At 37.9% G+C, this 22,353-nt stretch overlaps 1 protein-coding gene across 1 annotated transcript in view; it reads right to left on the reverse strand.

The window, feature by feature from the left end:
* Nucleotides 1–806: 806 nt before the first annotated feature.
* The window catches only part of tmem8b (transmembrane protein 8B), a 33,260-nt gene continuing 11,713 nt past the window's right edge, over nucleotides 807–22,353 (reverse strand). The window contains exons 6-13 of the mRNA XM_063896595.1: nucleotides 21,812–22,194; nucleotides 14,963–15,059; nucleotides 14,312–14,435; nucleotides 11,408–11,550; nucleotides 9,912–10,090; nucleotides 9,340–9,486; nucleotides 5,896–6,012; nucleotides 807–2,875 (exon numbers count right to left, since the gene is read on the reverse strand). Coding sequence (XP_063752665.1) covers nucleotides 2,540–2,875; nucleotides 5,896–6,012; nucleotides 9,340–9,486; nucleotides 9,912–10,090; nucleotides 11,408–11,550; nucleotides 14,312–14,435; nucleotides 14,963–15,059; nucleotides 21,812–22,194 — 1,526 coding nt within the window. The 3' untranslated portion in view covers nucleotides 807–2,539. The remainder of the gene's footprint in view (nucleotides 2,876–5,895; nucleotides 6,013–9,339; nucleotides 9,487–9,911; nucleotides 10,091–11,407; nucleotides 11,551–14,311; nucleotides 14,436–14,962; nucleotides 15,060–21,811; nucleotides 22,195–22,353) is intronic.

The following is a 22,353-nucleotide window of genomic DNA, read 5'->3' on the forward strand; positions in this document are numbered from 1 at the left end:
TCATTTTCAACTTTGATTTGTTCTTTTAATATGAATTCCACATATAAGAATATTGTTCCTTAAATTATCTGCTAAAACAAATAATGGAAAGAGAGACCATTATTTTTTATTTTTGATGAGATGAAGAGAGCTGAAAATACACATTTTATTATTTAGGTTGTGTGTTTACCTTGTTCTTTAATATAAAAAAAGGCTATGAAGGATAATAATGTCATTTATTCAACAAAATAGAGATCAAATCGTAAATTAAAGCAATTTGACTTTGTATTAATTATATTCCTCCTGTTTCCTATAGAAACACCACTTGACTCGACCCCTTTTGTACGGACTTTAAATGGCCCCCAGTGACCTCATTCTGTCACATTGTCAAAGCTCAACAGAAACACTTTGACAATTATTGGATAATTAGCTGCAGCATTGACAGTTCTGGTAAAAATTAGGAGTTAGGTCTTTTTTTCTTCCTCTAGCTTGCCCTTTAAATAAAAGTTTTTCTTGCAAAACTTTAATCGATAAATGCAGATGTGGTGATCCTAAAAACCTAAAACCTAAAAGGAGTAAAAAAATGATATAATCTTTTTGTTTTGTATGTCATATTATCTCATTTTATGTATGTTGTATGTTTGCCACATTTGTATAGTCTTTTTTTTGTCTTTTTGTAATTTTTATTTTTCTAAATGTTTTTTCCAATTGTGCATGTTGTTGCTGAACAGCCCCTTACAAACAAGACCGTACATTTCAAGATTTCTTATTTAAAAAAACGCTTCACAAGAGTTAGAAGAGGAGCAGATAGGCCTACTGTACCTCTTTCATGACTCTACTGGGAGATGGTTAACTTAGTTTAACACTCAAACAGGATCCAAGGCTGAAGATAGTTTGAGAGGTTTGTGCTGGACAAACAGAATGAGAACAGTGTTCTCCTCCTAAACGTGATCAGTATAAAAATTACAGAAGCATACTTCCCAAAACGATTTTTTCAGAAGTTGAAATGTTGTTTTTTATTAAACTATCTCCACAACAACAACAACAACAACACATTCATGGTCCCCAGAAGTTGAATTGCAATTATTTTGATCCCCTGACCTCTCATCCATCGGCATCATCTAGTCAAATTTATAATTTTACCAATACTTAATGACCAAATAAAACTGGCACTTATTTAACAAGCTTATCAGAGTCAGATTGGGCTATTTATGGAGGGGGGCTTAAATGGAGCATTTCAGACAGAAGGTGAATAAAGCTAATCTTAAATAATGTTTTTTTAACATTAAAGCATGTCAACATGTTCTAATAGAAACCCAATATACATGTATGAACCTGAAAATGAGACTATTATGCCCCATTTAAGAACAACCTCACTTGCTAGCATAACTGTACACTCTAACACGTGTTTATTAGTTTGTTGTCAAGACCAGATACAACCTCCAATCCTAGTTTATAAAAAAGAATGAATATGTTCAGCTTTCTCGTATCATTTGATAGAAAATAATCCGCACATGGATGATAAATACTGAGGTGCTGCTGATGGATCATGCCTAAACAGGCATACATGCTCTTTATATTAGACAGAGAGACAGAGGCTACATATCAACAGTATGCTCTGAAGTTGCCGTCATACTGCTGCTCTGTAGGATAATTATTCATCTCTTACTCTATTCCTGGAAGGATGTTGTTGACAGCATCTCATCTCACTTTCTGAATACAACTGGTTTCCATTAGGGCAGGGATTGCAACGTCTTTGTGAAAGATTCAACAGATGCACTACATTTAAAAGCTTCGAAAGCAAAAGTGATACTGAGGCAAGAAAGGAAACATTTATTGTTTATGAATGTGGAGTCACACAGGTCCTGTCAGAAAAGAACAGGGAAGTGAGGTCTTGGTTTGAGGTCTCTGACATAATCCTCTCCTCTTTTCTTTCAACAGACAACTGAACTTTGGGACTGTTCCACATCTGCACATTCGTGTAAAAGCGATACATTGCAATTGCAAAAGACAGTCTAACATTCCACATGACAACTAGGTTTTACATTTGTGATGCCCACTGTAGTTTATATTGTTATAAAAATGTACAGAATAACATTTTTGTGTCTCAGTGCAAAAGATATATTTGAAAAGAATTTCAGAAAAGCCGTGCCCTTGATAAATGACCCCCCACCTCTCCCCTGATCTGTGCCCCCAACAGTACAATAACTGGCCTGTTCACAAGACCACCAATAAATAACCAACAGAAGCAGTTTTACAGTCACCGTCAGATAGCAGCAGTGTTTCAGCTTCGACTTTAAATACATATTCACAAACAACAGTGTGTACACCCAGAATTCATCAGAAGAACTTTAACTATAGATAATAATAATTACAGTTGTATTTATAGTTATAACCATACCAATTACAACCAAAAAAAGAAATCCAATGTGTCATATCTGCATTACAATATTTACATTGCTTTTTCAAGTTCTGTGGCTTAATTTCCGTCTGTGAATTCCCCAAGTAAAAGAAGGCAATGAAGTGTCTCTAAGGTGAAAGGCTGGGAGTGGGGAGTTTATCAACTGGTGCAGATGCTGTTGATGGAGATGATGGCGGGGTCCACCAGACCCAGCTCCTCGTGCTCGTTAACGCACAGCTGATAGCCGCAGCCTCGCCTACGCTTCAGTGGGGTCACCTTGGCGTCAGGCTTTGCGCGAGGCGGGAGGAGGAAGCCCACGCTTCCTGCGATCAGCATGTGCCAGATGCTGTGGATGTAGAAGTAGTTTTCCTCTGTCTCCACGAAGGCGTAGAGGGCCACGGCTGACGTGGCGATCATGGTGCCTGGGAAAAGGAAGAACACCCAGCGCTTCCAGGTGGGTGGGTAGCAACGCCGCCGACGGATGGTGCGCACCGTCTGAGAGGATAACACACACCTGTTATTCATCAAGTCTAAAGTGTAGTCGAAATGTCTCACAACCAATTTATTTGAGCTATCAAATTACTACTAGAGAAGTAGGAGTGGAGTTGGTTGAATTGAGTCTTTATTTAAGTTTGAATTTTAGCACCATAATATGAAACTCTGTTGAACAGCGCTTATCAAACGGCTTTTCCATTTTTTCATTTTCAAAGTACACCGGTCTACATTTTAGCAAGAAAAGTATTTCCCAGAAAATAACTTCACAATGCCAAAAACTTTAAATACTGAGATCTATTTGTTTGCCCAGGAAAATACAATCACATAGAACCAGAAAATGTTTAGTATGTTCACTATTGATTGAAACTGGGGTTATGCTTCTCTGGGCTGAAGGTAAGCCACTGTACAGCGGGTAAATGAAAGTATACCAAACGTGTTCTCTAAGAAACAGTGTCCTGTTTAAAGTAATGTTTAGTACAACTGAACATATAAAGTGCCAGTCAACACTATGTTGTTGGAGATTTGGTTGATCAGCACTTAAAGAATAATCCAGTTTAAGACATTGTAAAAAAGTCTCCAATACTAAGGTCCATTCAAAGGAAATGGCTGAGAAACAACAGCTGCATATCAATTTACTTTCATACAATTATTCGGAAACTAAGGCCAATAAAGTTAATTTCTCAAAGGCCACCTTGTTTAATCTTCCTCCTTCCTTAATTTAATGAACACATTTCATGTCAAAACAGGTTATTGAAGTGGGAGATCATACAGGGCGCAGACATTAAAAATTGAGACCAATGGGATGTGAGTGGGGGAGCAGCAGGCAGTTTACTTTGAATGGCAGAACAGAGGGTTGGATTTCTCATATTTATTGGCTGAAATTAGCATTCATGGCTACTGCTGCAGCCTAGTACATCACAAGGATCATAATCAGCTGATAGATGCTTTAAATTGGTCATCAGGGATTGGCCAGTCACAGCTTTTGCTACATTGTTATTTACAAATGTATTTATTTGTGGCAGTAACTGTTTACGATGTCTCTACTGTATTTGTATACCATGGAACATTTGCTCAATCTTTGCTGAACATGTGGCACAGAGAGACATTGCATTTGTTTCTTTCCAAACAGTATTTAGAGAGTGCTTCATTATTAAATTCAGACTCTATTTTCATCAGTACATAAACACGGATTTCTTGCATTAGATTTTTTTACCAGTAAGAATCGGGGAATTGCCAAGGGACATGTAAGTTGTTTATGAATGTTTATGAAAATTGCTCTCATTGACTTTATGTATGCATTTTATTTAAATAGAATACAGCCAATTCAAGAAACTTGGTCCCTTAGAAACTGCATCCTTTTTTTTTTCTGGTTAAAACAAAAAAATAAGACCAAGATGGCTTTTCACGTACAAAACTCAGGGACCTCATTTAGTTTGAGTTAGGGATACTTGGCATTGATAGATTTGAACTTCTCCCCTCCTTCTTACTGCTCACGAAACGTCTGCAGAGCTGAGCAGCAGACGCTTGGTGCCCTTCACTTGACTGATCTAATTCGGTTGTGTCTGGGAACATTCAGAATGCCAGGCTTTGCAAAAACATGACAAGTTGAAATGAAAGGGCTCTTTTAGAAAATGTGCAGCACTCAAACTGAGGCATTGAGGAGGTGGTGCTGAAATGCAGACTATTGAACAGCTGATAAATTATGAAGTGATGGGTAATCAAAGCCTGAGCAAGAGTAACTTTAAAAATTGGAAAACAGTAGGATAACTTGCAGGTGATTTTTTAAATACTTGTTAAATACTGTGGTTAGGCAGCGTCTAGGTCATCGACATATGAAAATGAATACTCTGTGTTTGAGTCTTTAGTTTTGCTTTTTTTCTTAAGAGTATGGTTTGTGCATGTAGTCCTTTATTTGATAATGATAGTAACAATAAATCAGAACATGATGTTTTCAATTTGTCAAATATTGAACAAGCTATACAAATATGCTCACATTTATAAATAAAAACATCATAATAGTGGAAGCCCATTGCTTTATGTAAACTCCTTAATACATTCACTTTTTTGAATGATAAACTAGTGCCCTGCATGAATCCTGAAGCACTGCTGACAATCTAAAATAAATAGAATCAGCTCTATGGTAACATTGTGTCCTTAAACTGGAGGATTTACATGTAGGAATTGAATACTACTTCATCTTCCACAGTTTGTGTATGATCCTGCAGCTCATAGAAAGATAATTCACAGTGTTCCAACTCCCACACTATATTCAAAGCAAAGCTTTCTCCAAGGAAGCCACAAACCTTGTTTTCAAACTCATGTCAGAGGTTTGGTGTTAAAGGCTTTTTTCCAAGAACCTTGCCTGAAAGACTATTATTTTTTATCTTTTCAGTTCAGGGAGCACATTATGACTCGGAGAAGAGTCAGTGGAAGTACAAGCTGACTTATAATGGAACTACAACCCGTGACTAATGACCACAGGCTGCAAAACTTTTAAAGCCCCTTCCATGCTATGTAAAATAGCTTCACTGGTCAGAAACCCACAGTTTTTAGCCATGCACATGTTCCAGCCCTAAGCTTAAATGATGGATTAAATCCTTTTACTTACTAGCATGAGGAACAATAGAGGAACAGTGCTGACACATTTCATCTGCATGTTTCAACAAGCGTCTATGAATGTCAAACACACTTCGTGTATTAAAATCAATCTTCTTTTATCCCTTGTAGACCACACGCTGTAAGAAGTGAAATTTCTGAGAGAAAAAAATCTGTCTTCAACTCGGAAATACAAGATTAAGAAGCCTATATTTAAAATGTTGTTATACAAGATCCTACTGTGTGTTACAAATAGAAAGACATTGTTAAACGCCTTTATCATTGGTATATTCTCATGAAGTGGTTTTTACCTTAGAATGGCAATTTTTCTGTTTTTAAATGCAGATAAACTCATTATTGAATAAATCTGCTTTTAGCTGTAGTCTCCTGGTCTACAATGCAGATAATACAAGAGTTGTTCTTACCCATGCCACGGCCATGATGCCCAGAGCAAACAGGCTGGGTCCCAGCAGGTTCCACAGACCGTGACGGTCTAGCTGCAAAGCCATAGACAGAGACATCGCCCCAAGCAGATACAGCACCTGACAAAAAACACATGGATCAATAACAGCCCTCTACAAACTCTGTTGACACTGTTACTACCCCAGTAAATAACAGGATAGTTGTGTATTCACAACACATCAGTGGTTTTGGTGAGAGTAAAACTGCCATAAATATAATTTCCTCCTCAAATTGTATAAAAATGGCGACAAAACCTTTGAAGTCCTTAAAGATTATTGGATATTACTAAAACACCTGGAATTGATTTTCAGTCACCAAATTTGGAACTACATTTCTTTCTTTCTGCACCTGTGTCCTGCTTTTTGGGTGCAAGTTCCACTTTTCTTAACACAGCTGCTACATTCATGGAGGTCCATTGTATAACTGTGTTGCTCCAGAAAAGCTAGAATGGAGCATAAAACTGGCAGGAGAAAGAATTGTGTGTGAGTGTAAGTCAATTAGTAAGAAATGGAAAACTACAGTAAAGGAGTATTAAAATAGCTGGAGATCTATTTGTGTTCTACTATCAACTTATCCCTCCCTGAAACAACCAACACCAATGATTTGATCCTTTAAAACATGTAAGCGCTGTTTGTCTTATCATAGCTTGATAAAGTGTATTCCTCTGTGCCATTGAGCACATTTGTGTCCAAAAAACTATTAAAAACACATCTGCCAAACTACTGTCCCTTTCTTACATTATCAGAATATGCACTATAGCACCAAATGTGTCTCTATCTGCAGCTGAAAAATGTGTTCTCAACAAATGCACTATTTACTCCTGTTAGGGTAATTCAAAACTGCAGGACAGTACTTTATGTTGTTAGCCTTCTTTCATCCTAGTAATGACAGAATATATTCGGTTTCCTTTGATAAAGAAAACATCACAGCTTCTACTAGAACTGACTTTCAAAGATGTGTAAAAAAAAACTTAAAAGCCTGCTCGTAAGTAAGCGTTTCATCAGTGCATAAAATAGAGGAGCTCCGCTGAAGTGTTTGCAGAACGATACACCAACTGAACTTTCTTTAAATGACTGAGAGAGCCCCAGCATTACAAAAAAACAAACACTTGCAACAGAACTCCATGCTATAAATAATGCCAGTTTAACTTTTTTTGGTCAAGTTCACAATTTGACATAAAGCCACAGGATAAAATAAAGTGAGAGGGAAGAAATCAATAAACTGGGCTACAGAGCTCTGGGAGAACTTAAGCCTGTGCAGGATGCCTGAGGTCTGCTTTCTTCTGTCTGGAAGGGCACGTGAGGAGGAATTGGGGATTTTTGAGATGGGAAGACCTGTGCTGCAGGAGACCAGGAATAATTGGCACAGACCGAGGAGGAGAGGAGCAGCGTGTTGCAGCCTGAGGACTCTGTGCAGCGAACAGTCATCAGTCATACTGCACCACTGGATCAGACAGGGGTACCTAAACATGCATGTATACATGTATTGTATGCAGGCTTGACTACAAATGATGCTCGCAGGCATAGTTTTAGGTGTAATAAATGATTATCTGTAGCTGTGACGGCCAAGCCTTTGGGAATTCGAGTACAGAGTCTATTTTTGTCTGCCACATATATTTCCACGCTTGCTTATATACAGTAATAAAGACTGTAGTTGTGCATATGTGGATTACAACATGTCCAAAACCAGTGCCTCGATGAATTGCGTTACAATGCTTAACAAAGAAAAAGGCAAATTATTTTGTTGAACATTAAGATAGTGAAGAGCATCCAAACACAAAGGTGTACTTCTGAGCTTTCAGAGCTTTAAACTAATCTCATAGTTAATAGATACATTTAAGACCTTGTCTTTACCATTTCTTCCCCATAATAAAGATCATAGTGTAATAATGGCAAGACATTGTGTTTCTGTATTGTTATACGAGCTGACATGAAAGAGATAACGAAAAATAACATCAATACCTAAAATTTCAGTTTTATATATCTGTCACGTTTTGCCAAGGTGCTCCCTCCAGGTCTGAAATCTGAAGCCATTGCTCAGGTGCATTTAAACTGCATTATTTCTTGTTTTCAATTTCTGTTCAGGCCAGAGAGTGCCTTTATTGAGAGGTATAGTAGTGAGAGAGGGAGACATAGGGGAGGACATTGTCTAATAGTTCAGTTAGTTTTTCCCAGTATTTCCACTTCTTACATTCCAAGTAATATACAGACCAATGTGGTGGTTCAACTTTGACAAACTTTAGCATACTTGCCGAAACCGTGCTGCCAAAAGTCTTTTTTGGCAGCATTTTTCAGATGATTGATTGTCTGAACGCTATTGTTTCATGTAGGGTTTTACCGAGATCTCAGCAATTACTTTGGTGAGGACAAGGTATCATAACTGATAATATAATACAATTATATTAAACTCATTATCCTTTTTGATTTATATGATTCTGAAGCAATGACCTTCAGCAGATTAAGATAACAATATTTTACTGAAGACAAAATGTCCTTGAAAGATATTCTGCCGACATATTGTGAGACTTTCAGCCTTTGGAGGTCTAAAAGTCACATACAAACAAACACACTATCAGGTGCTCCTGGGCCCTCTGCCCTCTACTGCTGCTGCGGTCATGGACAAAAACAAACAAACAAACAAACACGCACATACACAAACAACAAAGACACACACAAACACACACACTGTCTCCATCTTTTACACAAACACACACAGCTCCACTTGCCAGTCCTGACATGTGCGATTTGATTAGTGACTGTGTACTGCAGTGCTCAGCAAAAAATGAAAACTCTAGAGGACAGCAGATGTTCGTATACTCTCCCTCCCTCCCACTACTCCGCCCCCTCTCCCCCTCCCCCTCTCTCTGTCTCATTTATGGACACACATGCACACACACACACACACACACACACACACACACACACACACACACACACTTTCCCTGAGACTGCTCCATCTTGGTGTGCAGCCAGGGAGCGACATAGGGAGAAGGAGCACCTGTTAGTGTTTACTGTTATCCACCGCAATATGTCAACAACCGGAGAATTTAGCACCAGGCACTGCTGATTCTAACACATTGATCTTCTGATTAATAACTACAAATTGGGGCATATGCGGTACTCATTTATATTTTTCTCATCTACAGCTTTACTTGTGCATCATCTAAAGTTTGCCACATAGTTTTTCTCAAGTTGTCGACTGCTAATGTTGACCTCTCGCAGAAGTCTCGATGCTGTCCTACTGAATGCATGACAGTGGAAATGCTTTATGGTCCATTGATGTAATCTAATTCTTGATGTCTGTACAACCTATATTTCAAGCAAATCAAACAAGTCTGGAGTTTCTGTTCGGACAGGCTGCATCTCTGTTTAGAGACAAGAGCTTTTTCTGTGTATCCCGGTGCCTACCTGTTTGATGATGGACTTTAGCCTGGCCATCGCGATCACAGTGACCCACACTGACATAAGCGACCCGAGGAAGTCACAAAACTGCAGCACGTCGTACTCCATGATGCAGAACACCACAATACCCGGCTGATCACACGCATGGTAGAACTGTCAGAGGAGAGGGAACAGGCAGTGAGTGGTTATACACACAAGAAGATGCGACAGAAAGAAATTGGGTTTGTAAAGCTATTTATTATTAAATGATTTGATAACAAACACTGACATGTACATTATTGTAGGTTTTGCCTTAGCGTATGCTCATGTGGTAGGTCTTTCTAATATGGTGTACATTTCACTCTAAATTGGTATTCTAACCACCACTGTAACATCCTGATAGTGTGTTTATAGTTTCAGTGATATTTTTCTTAATTTGTATTTTCAATTCATATCTAATGTTTGCATCCATGTGTTGTAGTTTGCAGTTTTCTGACAGTCTGCTTACAGAGATTTCAAGAGATGTTTAGAGTCAAGCAATAATGCAGCTTTCCTACAGTACTATCATCAGATCCAAAAATATTTTTAGGTCAACTCACAGTTGAAAAGAACATGGTGAAGATGTAGACTGAAGCCTCCAGCAGGTAGTGGCTTCGGATGGCGATGGCCACCGGCGGGACGAACATCAGGTTACTGAGACAGAGCAGCAGGGTGGAGAGTAGCTGGAAACTGTAGGAGTAGGCCTCCGAGTTGTCTGTGCATCCCCAGCCATCCCAACCTAACACACACACACACACACACACACACACAGTCAGTACTATACTGTATGAGGATCTGAGAAAGTAGAGATTTAAGAGAGAAGAAAGCTTTTGTGTTCTTAGGCTTTTAATAGTTTGAAAAGAAAAACCGGAGTTAAAATGGTTTCTGACTTCCCAAAAACTCTGAATAGACTTCAGGAAAGTTTTCTTAAAGCTTTGTCTCTTTAGAATTCAAAGCATTTTTTTTAATGTTTAAAATATGTATCTCTTGACTAGATCAATGCTCCATGGGCCCTTATAAAAAGACATTTCTCTGTGAAAACAATCAAACAGATAAGTGCGAGGTTGTTTATTTTTTAAACAAGTCTCCGGGTGTGAACTCATCTTCGGTGAAAAAAAAAAACACCGCTGCTCTGCTTCTTTAATTCGATCTTCAAAAATAGCTGGATTAGATACGACACTGTGAATTAAATATTCGTGAGCACAGTTGAGCGGAGAGTTTGCCGTGTGAGATGGGCCAAGGGCAAGTGCTGAATGCAAAACGCCTGCCAGGAAGCAGTCACACATATGAAGTATGACAATGAATTTAACTGAAGAGAAAGCAGCTCTGATAAAAGAACATCAAAGGCACGATTTTTTTTTAAAGCCCGAGAGGACGCGCATTGTTTAGTTTCATAAGCTCATCTTTTATTGAAAAGCTGTTCGTAATTAAGAGGGTGTATTATTGGCTTATATCAGAAGATTAATACCAGGCCACTGCATGACGCATTCAACAGCGGCACATTTGATCGCGGTATTGCTAGGTCAATTCTGAGAAGATACCTGTGCCATTTAACCTTCTTGTCACACTGCATGATGTATTTTCAAACTAATTAAAAATGTATTGCAGCAATGATGACCTAATTCTGTTACATAAAGTCATATCTTATCTTGTATGCAAAAAAGCTTTTGACTGCTGAAAATCACTTTCACTTATTAAATCATGGTCACGCTTTTTTTTTCTAATAATTAATTACTGATTAATAATAAAAGACAACGTAGAGCATACAACAAATTTGCACAACTATTCATTAACTTCTATCAAACAACTTGCTTTGCTTTGTTGGTAACCGGCTTCCATAACGGGGCTTGGTGAATGCAAATGCAATTTGAAAAAGCGTACATTGAAATAGAATCAAAAGATGACATAAATAGACCACCTAATCTGAATTCAGTGCACATTCAAAGTGTGCCCAGAATCAAATCAGCAAAGGAGAAAACAAGCTCTCCATGAGAGCCTGAAGAATACTTTGAACATGCAATGCATTGCAAACCAGATTTTATAGGGAAATTCTTACCTGCTTTGCATTCACAGGCAGCATAAAGATAGTTGTTTGTGCGTAGAAGCTTGCACTGTCCATACGTCCCACAGTCATTGATGCATGGAGTCAGGTATGCACGCATGTACACCTCAGCAGTAACATTGATGCATGCCTCAAATCTGAAAAAGTCACAGACAGGCAGAAAGTTAGTTGGAGGTGAAGAAGACGAACATTACTGCAGTACCACAGGGGAATATACGTACCCTTTTTTACCAGTGTGGAGGTGCTACTGTTTCACTTTTAAAAGGATTTCAAATGACATATTCTGCTCTCAAGATAGCCTTTCTTATTTGTGGTCAGTTGATGTGGCCAAGCTAGAGGCATGCAACTGGAGATGGCAATGTCAGTCCGTCTTTCACGATTGGAAAGGAACAAAAGAGTCATCCTGTTCCCCAAATGATGAATCCTCATGACTTTGGTGACCCCCTGACTTTGTTATGTCACCATGAGGTTCACAGTCGTGGTTTAGAGTGAGAGGTCTCAAATACAATTTGAAAGACTGACAATAAATGTGGTTATAACATGATGTCCCCATCAGGATGAAATTCAAAAATTGTAGTAGCCATAGGATGATCTAGAATTTTCAAGATAATCCTGGCCAACATATTTGGGATTCACAATGTTATTCTGATCATCTTTGAAGTATGCTTACAACTCCTAAATGGCACATAAACATACTAGAATCAATTGAACTTTAATTTATTTAAGCACATTTTTTTGTTTCATTGACAGTAAACACTTCCATTTGTTACAATTCATTTTTGTAGAAAAAAATGTGCAATAAAATAAAGTAATCATAAACCACAAAGCTAAATACTCGAGTTTATTCTCAAGTGTATTTGAGTTTAGTGCTACTTTTTCTTCCTTAATAACAGCATTTGATTGTGAGCATGTTAGTATGCTAACATGTATTTACTCAATGCATTGCCAAAGGAGTGAGTCAGTGCGTCTCTCTTGTTGTTTTATGAGCTCCAGCACTATGTTGGATATCACAAAGCCATTATAGGGTCACAAGTCAGACACTTTTACTTTACAAACGTACAGTAGAGCTGTATGGTGATGGTTTAACTTCATTAAGTATCTCTAATAGACATAAAATGTTCCACAACACTCTACCTTCTAAAATAAAGAATGATATTTTATGCCAACATCTTTTTGAAATTTCTTTAGAAGCATTTTAAACAAAGTTGTTTTTTATTTTATTTTACTGCCTGATAGATGTTGTTGTTATGCAGCTAACTGTAGCTTACAAACTAACACATTCACATGAACCAATAAACAATGTGTTGATCTCTCATGCTACATAGGATGAAAGTAACAACCTTGCATTTTGCTAACTTACACTATCAGTCACAGACAATGAAACTCCAGGAGCTAACAAATGTGTCTCTTTGCTTTTTCCCAGAACCCATTTTTTTTAATTGGCACAGCTGCTCCCTTCTTAATCTTTATGTTATATCACTCAGCCTAATTGCCTTGAAGAGCATCTATCGTTCACACTTCCTCCCTTCTTCTCTAACAAGACCTGATTAATTTAGCATGTGGAAATCCATCACATATGTGAATGTTTTCCACATTTTCATACCTCAGCAATGCTCTCATGTGAGGAAGAGCCCATGTCCCGCACCATCTGCTATTATTTGTTATTCAAATTCAATTGGTAGTCCCATGTTGCCGGCGAAAAAAAGTCTGCTTAATTTCATTCTGTTCGCAATTTTGTGCCATTAAGAGTTCCGAAAAACAGCTCAATCTGCTGAATATGTAATACTTAAAAACTTGTGAAAAACAGTGCGACGGACAACTTAATGGAATGTTTTGCAACATTTCTCATAATGACTTCAAACCACGCTCAGATAAAGAGTGGGTTGTACTCATCTGTGGATGAAACTGTACATGAAGCTTGAGAAAACAACAGAGATAAGATATTTTCTTGTCAAGAAAAGAGAGGGGCTGCCACCAAAGATGTGCTGTAGTAGGTGAAAAGCATTATAGTCTACTTAGTATACCAAAAGGTAGAACCATAGTATCTCTATCTCTTTTACGCTACACGAGTACCTGCCAAAATGATAATCACTTTGGTAAGATGTTCCACTATGCAAATGTCAAAACGTGAAAAAGCTGTTTTTTAAACCCCAAAATCTAACCCTCCTCCATGTCATACGCTAGGTGTTTGCCAGAAGCACATTCATGGAGTCAATCCCAATTGAATCTGCTGGGTGACAGATGGGAGGGAGTGAGGCTGAATGAGAGAGGCAGCAACGTTCAATAGGGAGCATGGTGTCTTCATTAGAGCACTGACTTATTAATGTTGGCGAATAAATTACTTATTGTCATACAAATATGTTTTTAAGAAATAGTTTATGTCCTATTTTGTAATTGTCTTCTTGTAATTGACAGCAAAATTGTTTCATAGCGGTTGCTTTGGGGCACTGGGACCAAGCTGAAGAATCGATTATGAGACTGTCAAAGTCATTCGTTTTCCATGAATTCTTACTTTGGCGAAAACTCCAGAGAAAACTATTCATACCAATGTCTTTGTTTTAAAAATATTAGATTGACATTTAAGCAAATGTGCTCTCTTGTTAGAGGAGACTTTGATGTCTGTAATCTAAAAATTATTCTAACACCAGCTTCAAGACGGGAAACATGGACAGGTTGCTCCTGTCCAAAGATTTTAAAAAATCCACATCCTGGAACATCTAAAGCTGTCTTTTTCACTTTTATACTTTTATTTTTTAATTGTTGTTTGTTTAATCCATATGATTGTGGTTTGTTATGTTTGTATGATTTACGTTACATTGTTCTTTGTTTGTAATTTTGAAGCAGTAATCATAAAAGGTAAACACATATCTATATTAATACATAATCAGCCTGTCTTACCCATGTTCAGTGGCACAGAGAGAGCGCAGACTGAGGTACCAGGTGCCTGTCTGTGGATAGGGAATCCTCAGTTTGGTGATATTAGCAGAGGTGTTCACAGAAAGGAAAAACCCGGCCTCGGTTTCTGCAACAGAAAAAAAAATAATCGTGGTTTTTAAAACTGAAAGAGCTTATGGAAAATAGCATAAACAAAAACAGTTTACCCTTTCTGAAATAAATGTTTATTTACCTGCTTCTAAAATTGTGCATTTAAAACATGGGAAAATACTGAAACAGTTAAGGATAAATTAAATAAGTGAATACTGAATGAAGATGAGGTGGCAATTAAGTAGCAAGCAGTGATGAAAGGTTAAAGTATTAGATCAAAATAAAGGGCTGAAAGGAGTTGAAGATTCACTTCACTTAAAAGGGGTTGACATGTCAGGCGTGTGTGGGTAATGAGGTGTCACTTAATGTGAGGGCTGATAAGTGTCAGTTCAGCCGAAAGATGATGTCAGTGGTAGGGCTATTTGAAGATTAGGGAAAACATTGAATTGTGTCTGAATAGACAAAGTTTTGGGTGAAAGAGAATAAGTGTTTTTGTCGTCAAAGGTGAACACTTGGAAGAGCCTTACACTCCCAGTCATTTTGTCAAAGTTAAATTAGACATACCTGATTCACATTTCAATGATGAGTTTTCCCGTAAGAAGAGAGGCATCCCGTGGTTCAGGCAGCCAAACACTGTGACATTAGCTCCTTTCAATGTAGACTGCAGAAGGAAAAACAAGCTAATGTCATTCAACCATCCAACCAAAAACTATCTGCTGCCATCCCGCTGCTAATCTAACACCGTTTGTGATTACTTGAAATCTCATTTCAGCTGTGAAAAGTAAACTTTAAAACAACAAATCAAGTGAAACTGCTCTTCCTCTGACTGCCCGAGGCAACTAAATGAAGATGTTGGCAGTTTATCTCCTTAAAGCATCAATTATACATTAACACACTCAGGCATATAAAATAAATCCTGGAGAATTATTCAAGCATTGGAAGCTGCATTATGCTTATACAAATTGGCTCATTCTGCAGAGAGGTGAAAGGAACCCACTACAGTCCAATTTGGTTTACCCATGGAAGGACTATACTGGAGTACAAATAGCAGCAATAAATCACTGCAGGTGTTCATGAAGTATCAGTGTGCACTCACGCATCAAATTTGACGCTTCCTAAGTTTCTAAATTCCTTTCTTAACTTATTCACAGTGTCGCTGTCTTTGGGAAGCAGTGAAATGTTTTAAAACTATTAGTGTCCAGTGAAGTTACTGAAACTGCAGGTCAAAAATGGTAAAAATAGCTTTTTTACTGATACAATTTTTGCAGATACAGCAAAGCATATTCATTTGTGTCCAGAAGTAGATGTACCTGGTGGTTGGGATAACATTACGCAATTATTTCTTGAATACATACGATTTCTGTCACCCGTCCTAGCCCAGAATGAGCATAATGTATGTGCAGGGAGTTGGCAAAGTTGTTGATTAATGCAATGACTCAACAAACGCTTTGCCAGGTGCTGAGTTTTCAGGCTTCCTAAAATCGCCATCTGGCTTACTCTCTTGGTAGTAAGACTAAATCACGCCCAATGGCATTTCAAGATATACTCTCCTCCCCCAGCTCTGCCCTACAGTGTGAAGATGATAGAGTGAGAAAAAAATTGTGGATGGATTTCCAAACGGACCAAACCAAGGCCATTAACCCTGACTCTTTGTATGACTGTCACCATTTTTGTGCCATCCCTATTACCAAAAATCCGCAAAATGAACCATGTCATTAGTGCTCATTAGTAAAAGTTTGCACCTAACTAAATTAACCTGAATGCCATTGCAAGAAAGGAAGCATACTGATGTAAGCAATTAGCTTTAACTGGCATTGTATCAAATTTTGTTTTGCTCTTGACCCCATAAGACTCACTTAATAAACAGTTGTTTTTTTAAATACTATATATCATATACTTGTTGGAAAAGTATAGCTACACAGGGAATACCCCAAGTCCATTTGCAGTTGTAAATCTACAGCAGCACTAAGCAGAGTTGCTAATGTTGCTATAGAGGTTTAAAACACTACTGCTATGCACAAGGATACGCCCTGCACACCTCCGTGCCTGGGTCCAACTGTTCCATCATCAGTCCATTCAAACAATCAAGCCCAGAGTCAAATTAACAGACATTTTTAAAGACTGCCTTAGTAAGTTGGATCTCTCAAAGTGGTTGCCGCTTCCCTTGACCAAGATAAATCGACACTTATTTAGAAGCTGAGCCTAATAAAAAAATGAAATAAAAAGATTGTTTTGCGTTAGTAGTTTGAACGCTTTCTTCCCGGCAGACATAATAACTAGGGTGATGTCATCGCTGTGCATGAGGAGGCACACAGGAGGAATCCAGCCAAAAATAAAACCGTTTTTTGGACTTTTGCCTTAAGCGACCAGAATGAAGAAACAAGAAATAAAAACACATCTTATTCTCGCTTTAACTGATATGATGGGGGTGTAAATATGTGTGTTTTCTTTGGATGAACTAGTATTACCCCATCGCAGTTGAATGCGTCTATCAACCAGTCAAGTGGTAATTAACATCTATATCAAAAATGTCATCACTCGATAATTGTATCCTATTAGACATTTATGCGAAATTGTCATAATTAACATTTGAATGCTTCACACACACACACACACACACACACACACACACACACACACACACACACACACACACACACACACACACACACACACACACACACACACACACACACACACACACACTATAAGGGTCTATAATGATGAAAATGTTAAGCCTTGTGCCTTTAAATGATGGAAAGTCAATATCAGTGAATATTCAACAGGATGCGGTTTTGACCACAACTTATTTCCCTCACTACTTATCAATTGATCCACATTTCTTAGTTGGATTAGATTAAGCTATAATACTGCCACTTTTTACAGAATTTATTATCTGCACTCAACAATATAATGTAGCACAGGCTAGTAATGTTTTGGCGTTACAAATCCTTTTACGACAAACTTCAGACCTTGAATCTCAATCACCCTATTCGGTAAGGGCTTTTTTATGACGCCGCCACATGTTTTGTGCCTGCTACCACCTTGTCCCAACAGAATAGGACATGAATGCAGCTCTTAAAAAACAGATGATTATTTTGTGATGTGTTAGATCCTTCTCAACACATGTCTGACACACTCATTGGTGGTATAAATCAGAAGGCTCTTTTGTTTTCCACAGTCTGCCTGTGTCTCGCTCACTTTAAGATTTCACTGGTAACTTTGAGTCTGAATCCATATTCCAGCTCCATCTGCGTCACGGGTAATTCACTAAAGATGTAAATCTTTTTTCCCCATGCAAGGTGTTGTTGTTAATTTATGGTCCGGTGTTGTTGTGCTTGCCTGTTTTTAGCCCCATTTCAAATCCACCCCTGGAATTTTAATGTTAATTTTGTTTGGGTTTTTATTTATTGCTGCTAGTTGTAGAGCCCATTTGTAACATTGCAGGGAATATTCCTACTTTAATCCTATTTAATATTGTGATTCATAAGCCTGATCCATTATGCAGCTGTTAGTTAGTGTGTGCGTGGGTTCATTATTCAAACAGGAGCGCTGTCTTTCATCAATGAAATCTTCAAGGTTACTGACTGAAGCAAACTACTGTAGACAAACTTCAGAGTAATTCCTTTAAAATAATTACTACAGATTTATGATTTCCACTCTCAAATAATAACATATTCAAGATAGAAACAACTTCTGATGAATGCCAGTTCATCCCTGTTGTGTATAGTTTTTGATTTGCTAAATTTCCCAGGGGTTTTACTGATGACATCTGCCGTGTGAGACACAATGCCAACAGATGCAAGCACATGGATGAAGCCGGCATTGGAGACTGTATGATGCACATCCCAGCGCCCAAAGTAATTCAAATAAACTCCATGATAAGTTGGAATTTTGTATAGAAAAACATTAAAAAGTCTCTTTTTTGACTTATAATACTAGTAATTAATAATTCATATTATATCCCAAGTATGCCCCCCCCCCCTGTGTATTCATGTTTAGTGCTTAGCAACCGTAAACATGAACATATCTTTCAGTTAAATATTTTTCTATTCAAGTAAGACATTATTTTACAAGAACATACTCAGACCTGGGCCCCAAACATTAAACTGGAGATAGATTTAAAAAAAAATTAGTATATAAAATAATGATCCCTTCAAATAATCAAATCACAATGTTGATCCCTTAAAATGGAAATAAATAGATTGATAGTCATTAAAAAAAAGCATATTCTCATTTATTTTCCACATTCATTTTGTGAGAGCTGGAGTTAAACAACTATGCCATGGTCTCTCATTGCCCTCATTCACTGACGAGCTATGTGGTTGTTAATAAATATCGAAATAATTGTTGGGGGGCAACATTAACAGTATATGTAATGTGTCATGCTTATTCATTCATTGATTTAAATTCATTTCTGTTTTAAAAAACAACTGAAACATATAAAAGTTAACAAGTCCAACACTCAGGGACTAACGCTCATTACAGTGCGCACAATCTCTTGTCTGCATAAACCCTACCGGGAGAAAAACTTTGAAAAATGGATCTTGAGAATTTAAACTGATCTACAGCCTGTGAGGTATCAGTGGAAAGAAAAGCCATATGCATTCCTTTCACAGAGAGTGATGCAAGGCAGACAATCAGCTCCAGCAATTGTCTCCTAAAGCCGTGCAAATCTGCCACAGTCCCCCCGTGGCAGCGCCTGACTGGATCCTGCGCCAGTGACAAGCGAGTGACAGATCATCGCCGAGGGGGGGAGAAATCTGTCCATAGAATAATATCACATGACAGTGTCTCTGAAGAATACATCCTGCGGCTCATACAGCGGTTTTAAAGTAGCATAGTGTCTCTGTGACATCCGCCGAGTTAAAATCAACCAAATAAACACACTGATGAGGTAGTGGGTTGGAGGGGTCAGGGTCTCCCCCAGAATTGCACTAACTGTCAATTAATAAACCATCATAATCATTACTGTCAATTATTTCCTTTCCTTGCAGTAAACTGTTTGTGTTTTTCTCTGACATTTTGGGAAATAAGGCTGTTTGCTTTCCTACCGGAGGTTAGATGAGAAGATTGATTATCAATTTCATCTCTGTGTGTGCAGTGGAGATGAAAGATGAGTTTAGGCTAGCTTATCACACAGTGTGGAAGCAGGGAGAGACAGCGCTGAGGCTGCATGATAACAGCTTTAAACCTTTCCTTTAAACATGTGTTGCCAAAAAAAAACATATTGCATTCAAGGATTTTTAGAGGTTATATTGTATCAAGATTTTAAAGATTTTTAAAGATTTTCCAAAGAAGGCGTATCCCCTATGTAATGAAAAAAAACAAAAAAAACTGAATTAGGTTATGTAGTGAGTCCATAGGCTCACTGCAGTTGAAATGCTGAAAAACGCTGGGAAGTCTTGGCTATCTTGGTGGCTAACATGTAAACGATGTGAATAATTTGAAAACTAAGCAACAGTAGTCGTCTCATCTCATCAGAAGGTCCATTCAGTAGCTGTTTCAGAGATTTTGTTTGTATCACACTGATGTTTGTCGAAGTAAAAAATATACCTTTAATCTTCATTTTTAAGCAAAAGTGTCAAAAATGTATACTTTAACATATTCATTAATAATTACATTAACATTACAACTGGGCACTCCCTCACATTTTAGTTAACTGGTCTGTTTTTGGTTACAAATTACATTTTGTATGCCGTTAAGTGAAGATCAAACTATGTATGGCTTGTTTTCAGTTGATGTACAGTAGTAGTTAAGACTAAGCTGATCACTAGTGGAACAAAACGTATTTTCTATGTGTCATATGTCTTCAATAAAATCATATTAAAATGAAAAAAAAAACACTCCAACTGGGCAACTTCCTCTGCAGGGGAAAATCATGTGATAAGATCAAAATTACCACAACAGCTACAGAATGAACCTCGCAGAAAGATTGCTCAAGATTGTTCATCTGACAGTTGTTGTAGTTTTCTGTTTCTTCTAAAGATCTGTTTCTTCCTGCTTCTGCCTTTGGTGTTAAGCACATGCAGGTACTGCAGGCTAAAAATATCCTTGACCAATATCTTTCCTGAAAGCAGAGAGATAAAACAGCTAACAATCTAACTCACAGGAAGACAGCACAAAAGCATACTTGTGAAATGTCAGGATACGCCTTTGAACTGAAGATATTTTCCAGGGTTTCAATCTTCATACTGTAGTTGTTTCAACACTGGTTGCCTTGCTTTTCATATGAGAATGAATTGTTCAAAAGTCCATCTGCCAGCCTGTAGCTCTCCAGAGCCACTGCAGGTAGCATTAATATCTAAAGGACAGCCTAACAAAGACATGTCAGATCCTGTTTGGCTGATATTAGCATTTTCTTCTCTTTCAATTAGAGGCATGTGTCACAAACAAAACCCTTCTCATTGAAAACCTATTCAGCTCCACAGTAAAGTCTATGACTAGACAAGCATCCATATTAAGTATGCTCTCTAAAACTTTGCTTTGCTTCTTTTTTTTTTTCCATCTGTTGGGATTGGGGGTGGGGGGGTGGTCCTTTGTATCCTCACCTGGTTTGACTGTGAACATTGTTACCCTCTTAATATATTTACTTGTGAGGACTACTGTACACCGTATTGAAATTTCCACAAATAAATCATTAAAAAAAAAGGTATGCTCTCTGAGCCAGACACGTTTCCTTGTTTCCCTTCGCTGACTGTTGCATATTTACTTGATTATTTTGATCTCATCCTTTGCACTAGTTCAGCAGTCGAAGGCTGAGGGTGGCAACATCTGGAGCCAAAGTGTCTCCTTTGTGAATATTCAAGGTCTCTGGTAATCTTCGTTTAACCTTTACTTGCTAACCGCATTAAGGATTTATCTACCCAGCAAACCGCATGATGATGACGCTTTACATTTCTCACATCATATATTTATGGGCAAACTGACAATTAATTTCGAATTTTGAAAGACTTACCATGAATAAAATGTAATGCCTTTCTTTTTTTGTTTATGGTAGCAGGTTAGCTAGCCAGCTACAAATGATAACCGTTGATATTAAGACTTGTCCATTTAAAGTAACGTATATTCAGATACAGACAACCTTATGTACACTCTAAACAAATATACAAGCATTTGAACGTAATTAATGTGTTTTGATAACAAAAACAAGCATTTTATGTTTGTCATCTCATCATTAATAAAACAACATTAATGTTTTCTTGTATAAAAATTAACTAAATATGAACAGTATCAGAATACCTTGATGACTTATTTCTAGTTTTTTCATAGTGTATATACCTTTATAAATAACCATAATAAAAACCTTCCAACCAATTTGTTACAGCAAATTGGCGTTAACCATTTGATTTGACATTGTTTTTATGTATTATGCCTTTAAATAAATGACATTGTGCCTTTAGAGCAACTCACCATGTTGAGTTTGAGCTCCATGTTGAGGACTCCTCCACTGTCTAAAACAGGCATCAGGTTGATGGCGAACACAGCAGCCCTGTCCGGTGGGATGGATATATTTGGACCAAAGAAGACGTAGAAGTGCACAGAGAAAGTGTCCAGCTCATTGCGCAGGGTCGGGCGGATGGGCCAGCACTTGTTTTGGTCGGCCGTAGGGGCCAGGTAAATGATGCTGTCCTCAGAGGTGTGGAGGTGACTGGCGTTCTGCGGCACACTGGGCAAGGAGGCCACCGATAGCGTCTCAGACAGAGAGAACCCCATTGCTGTTCCAAAAGACTGAGGCATGTTCATGGAAGAGCTGGGCTGGGACTGGTCCTTTGACAAATTGGTCTTGGAGCAATCTTGTGAGAGGAGAAAAACATCAAATTCATAAAAAAAAAAGAAAATCAATCACAATGATCCCAGTATGATGGAGTTTTACTGGCTTGTTGCAGAAGCTTTCACAAATGTACCTTGCACCATTTTGTGTAATGTAATAACACTGCCTTCCATAATGTCAA

Source organism: Eleginops maclovinus, chromosome 12 (genome assembly GCF_036324505.1).
Source record: "Eleginops maclovinus isolate JMC-PN-2008 ecotype Puerto Natales chromosome 12, JC_Emac_rtc_rv5, whole genome shotgun sequence".
Taxonomy (NCBI): Eukaryota; Metazoa; Chordata; class Actinopteri; order Perciformes; family Eleginopidae; genus Eleginops; species Eleginops maclovinus.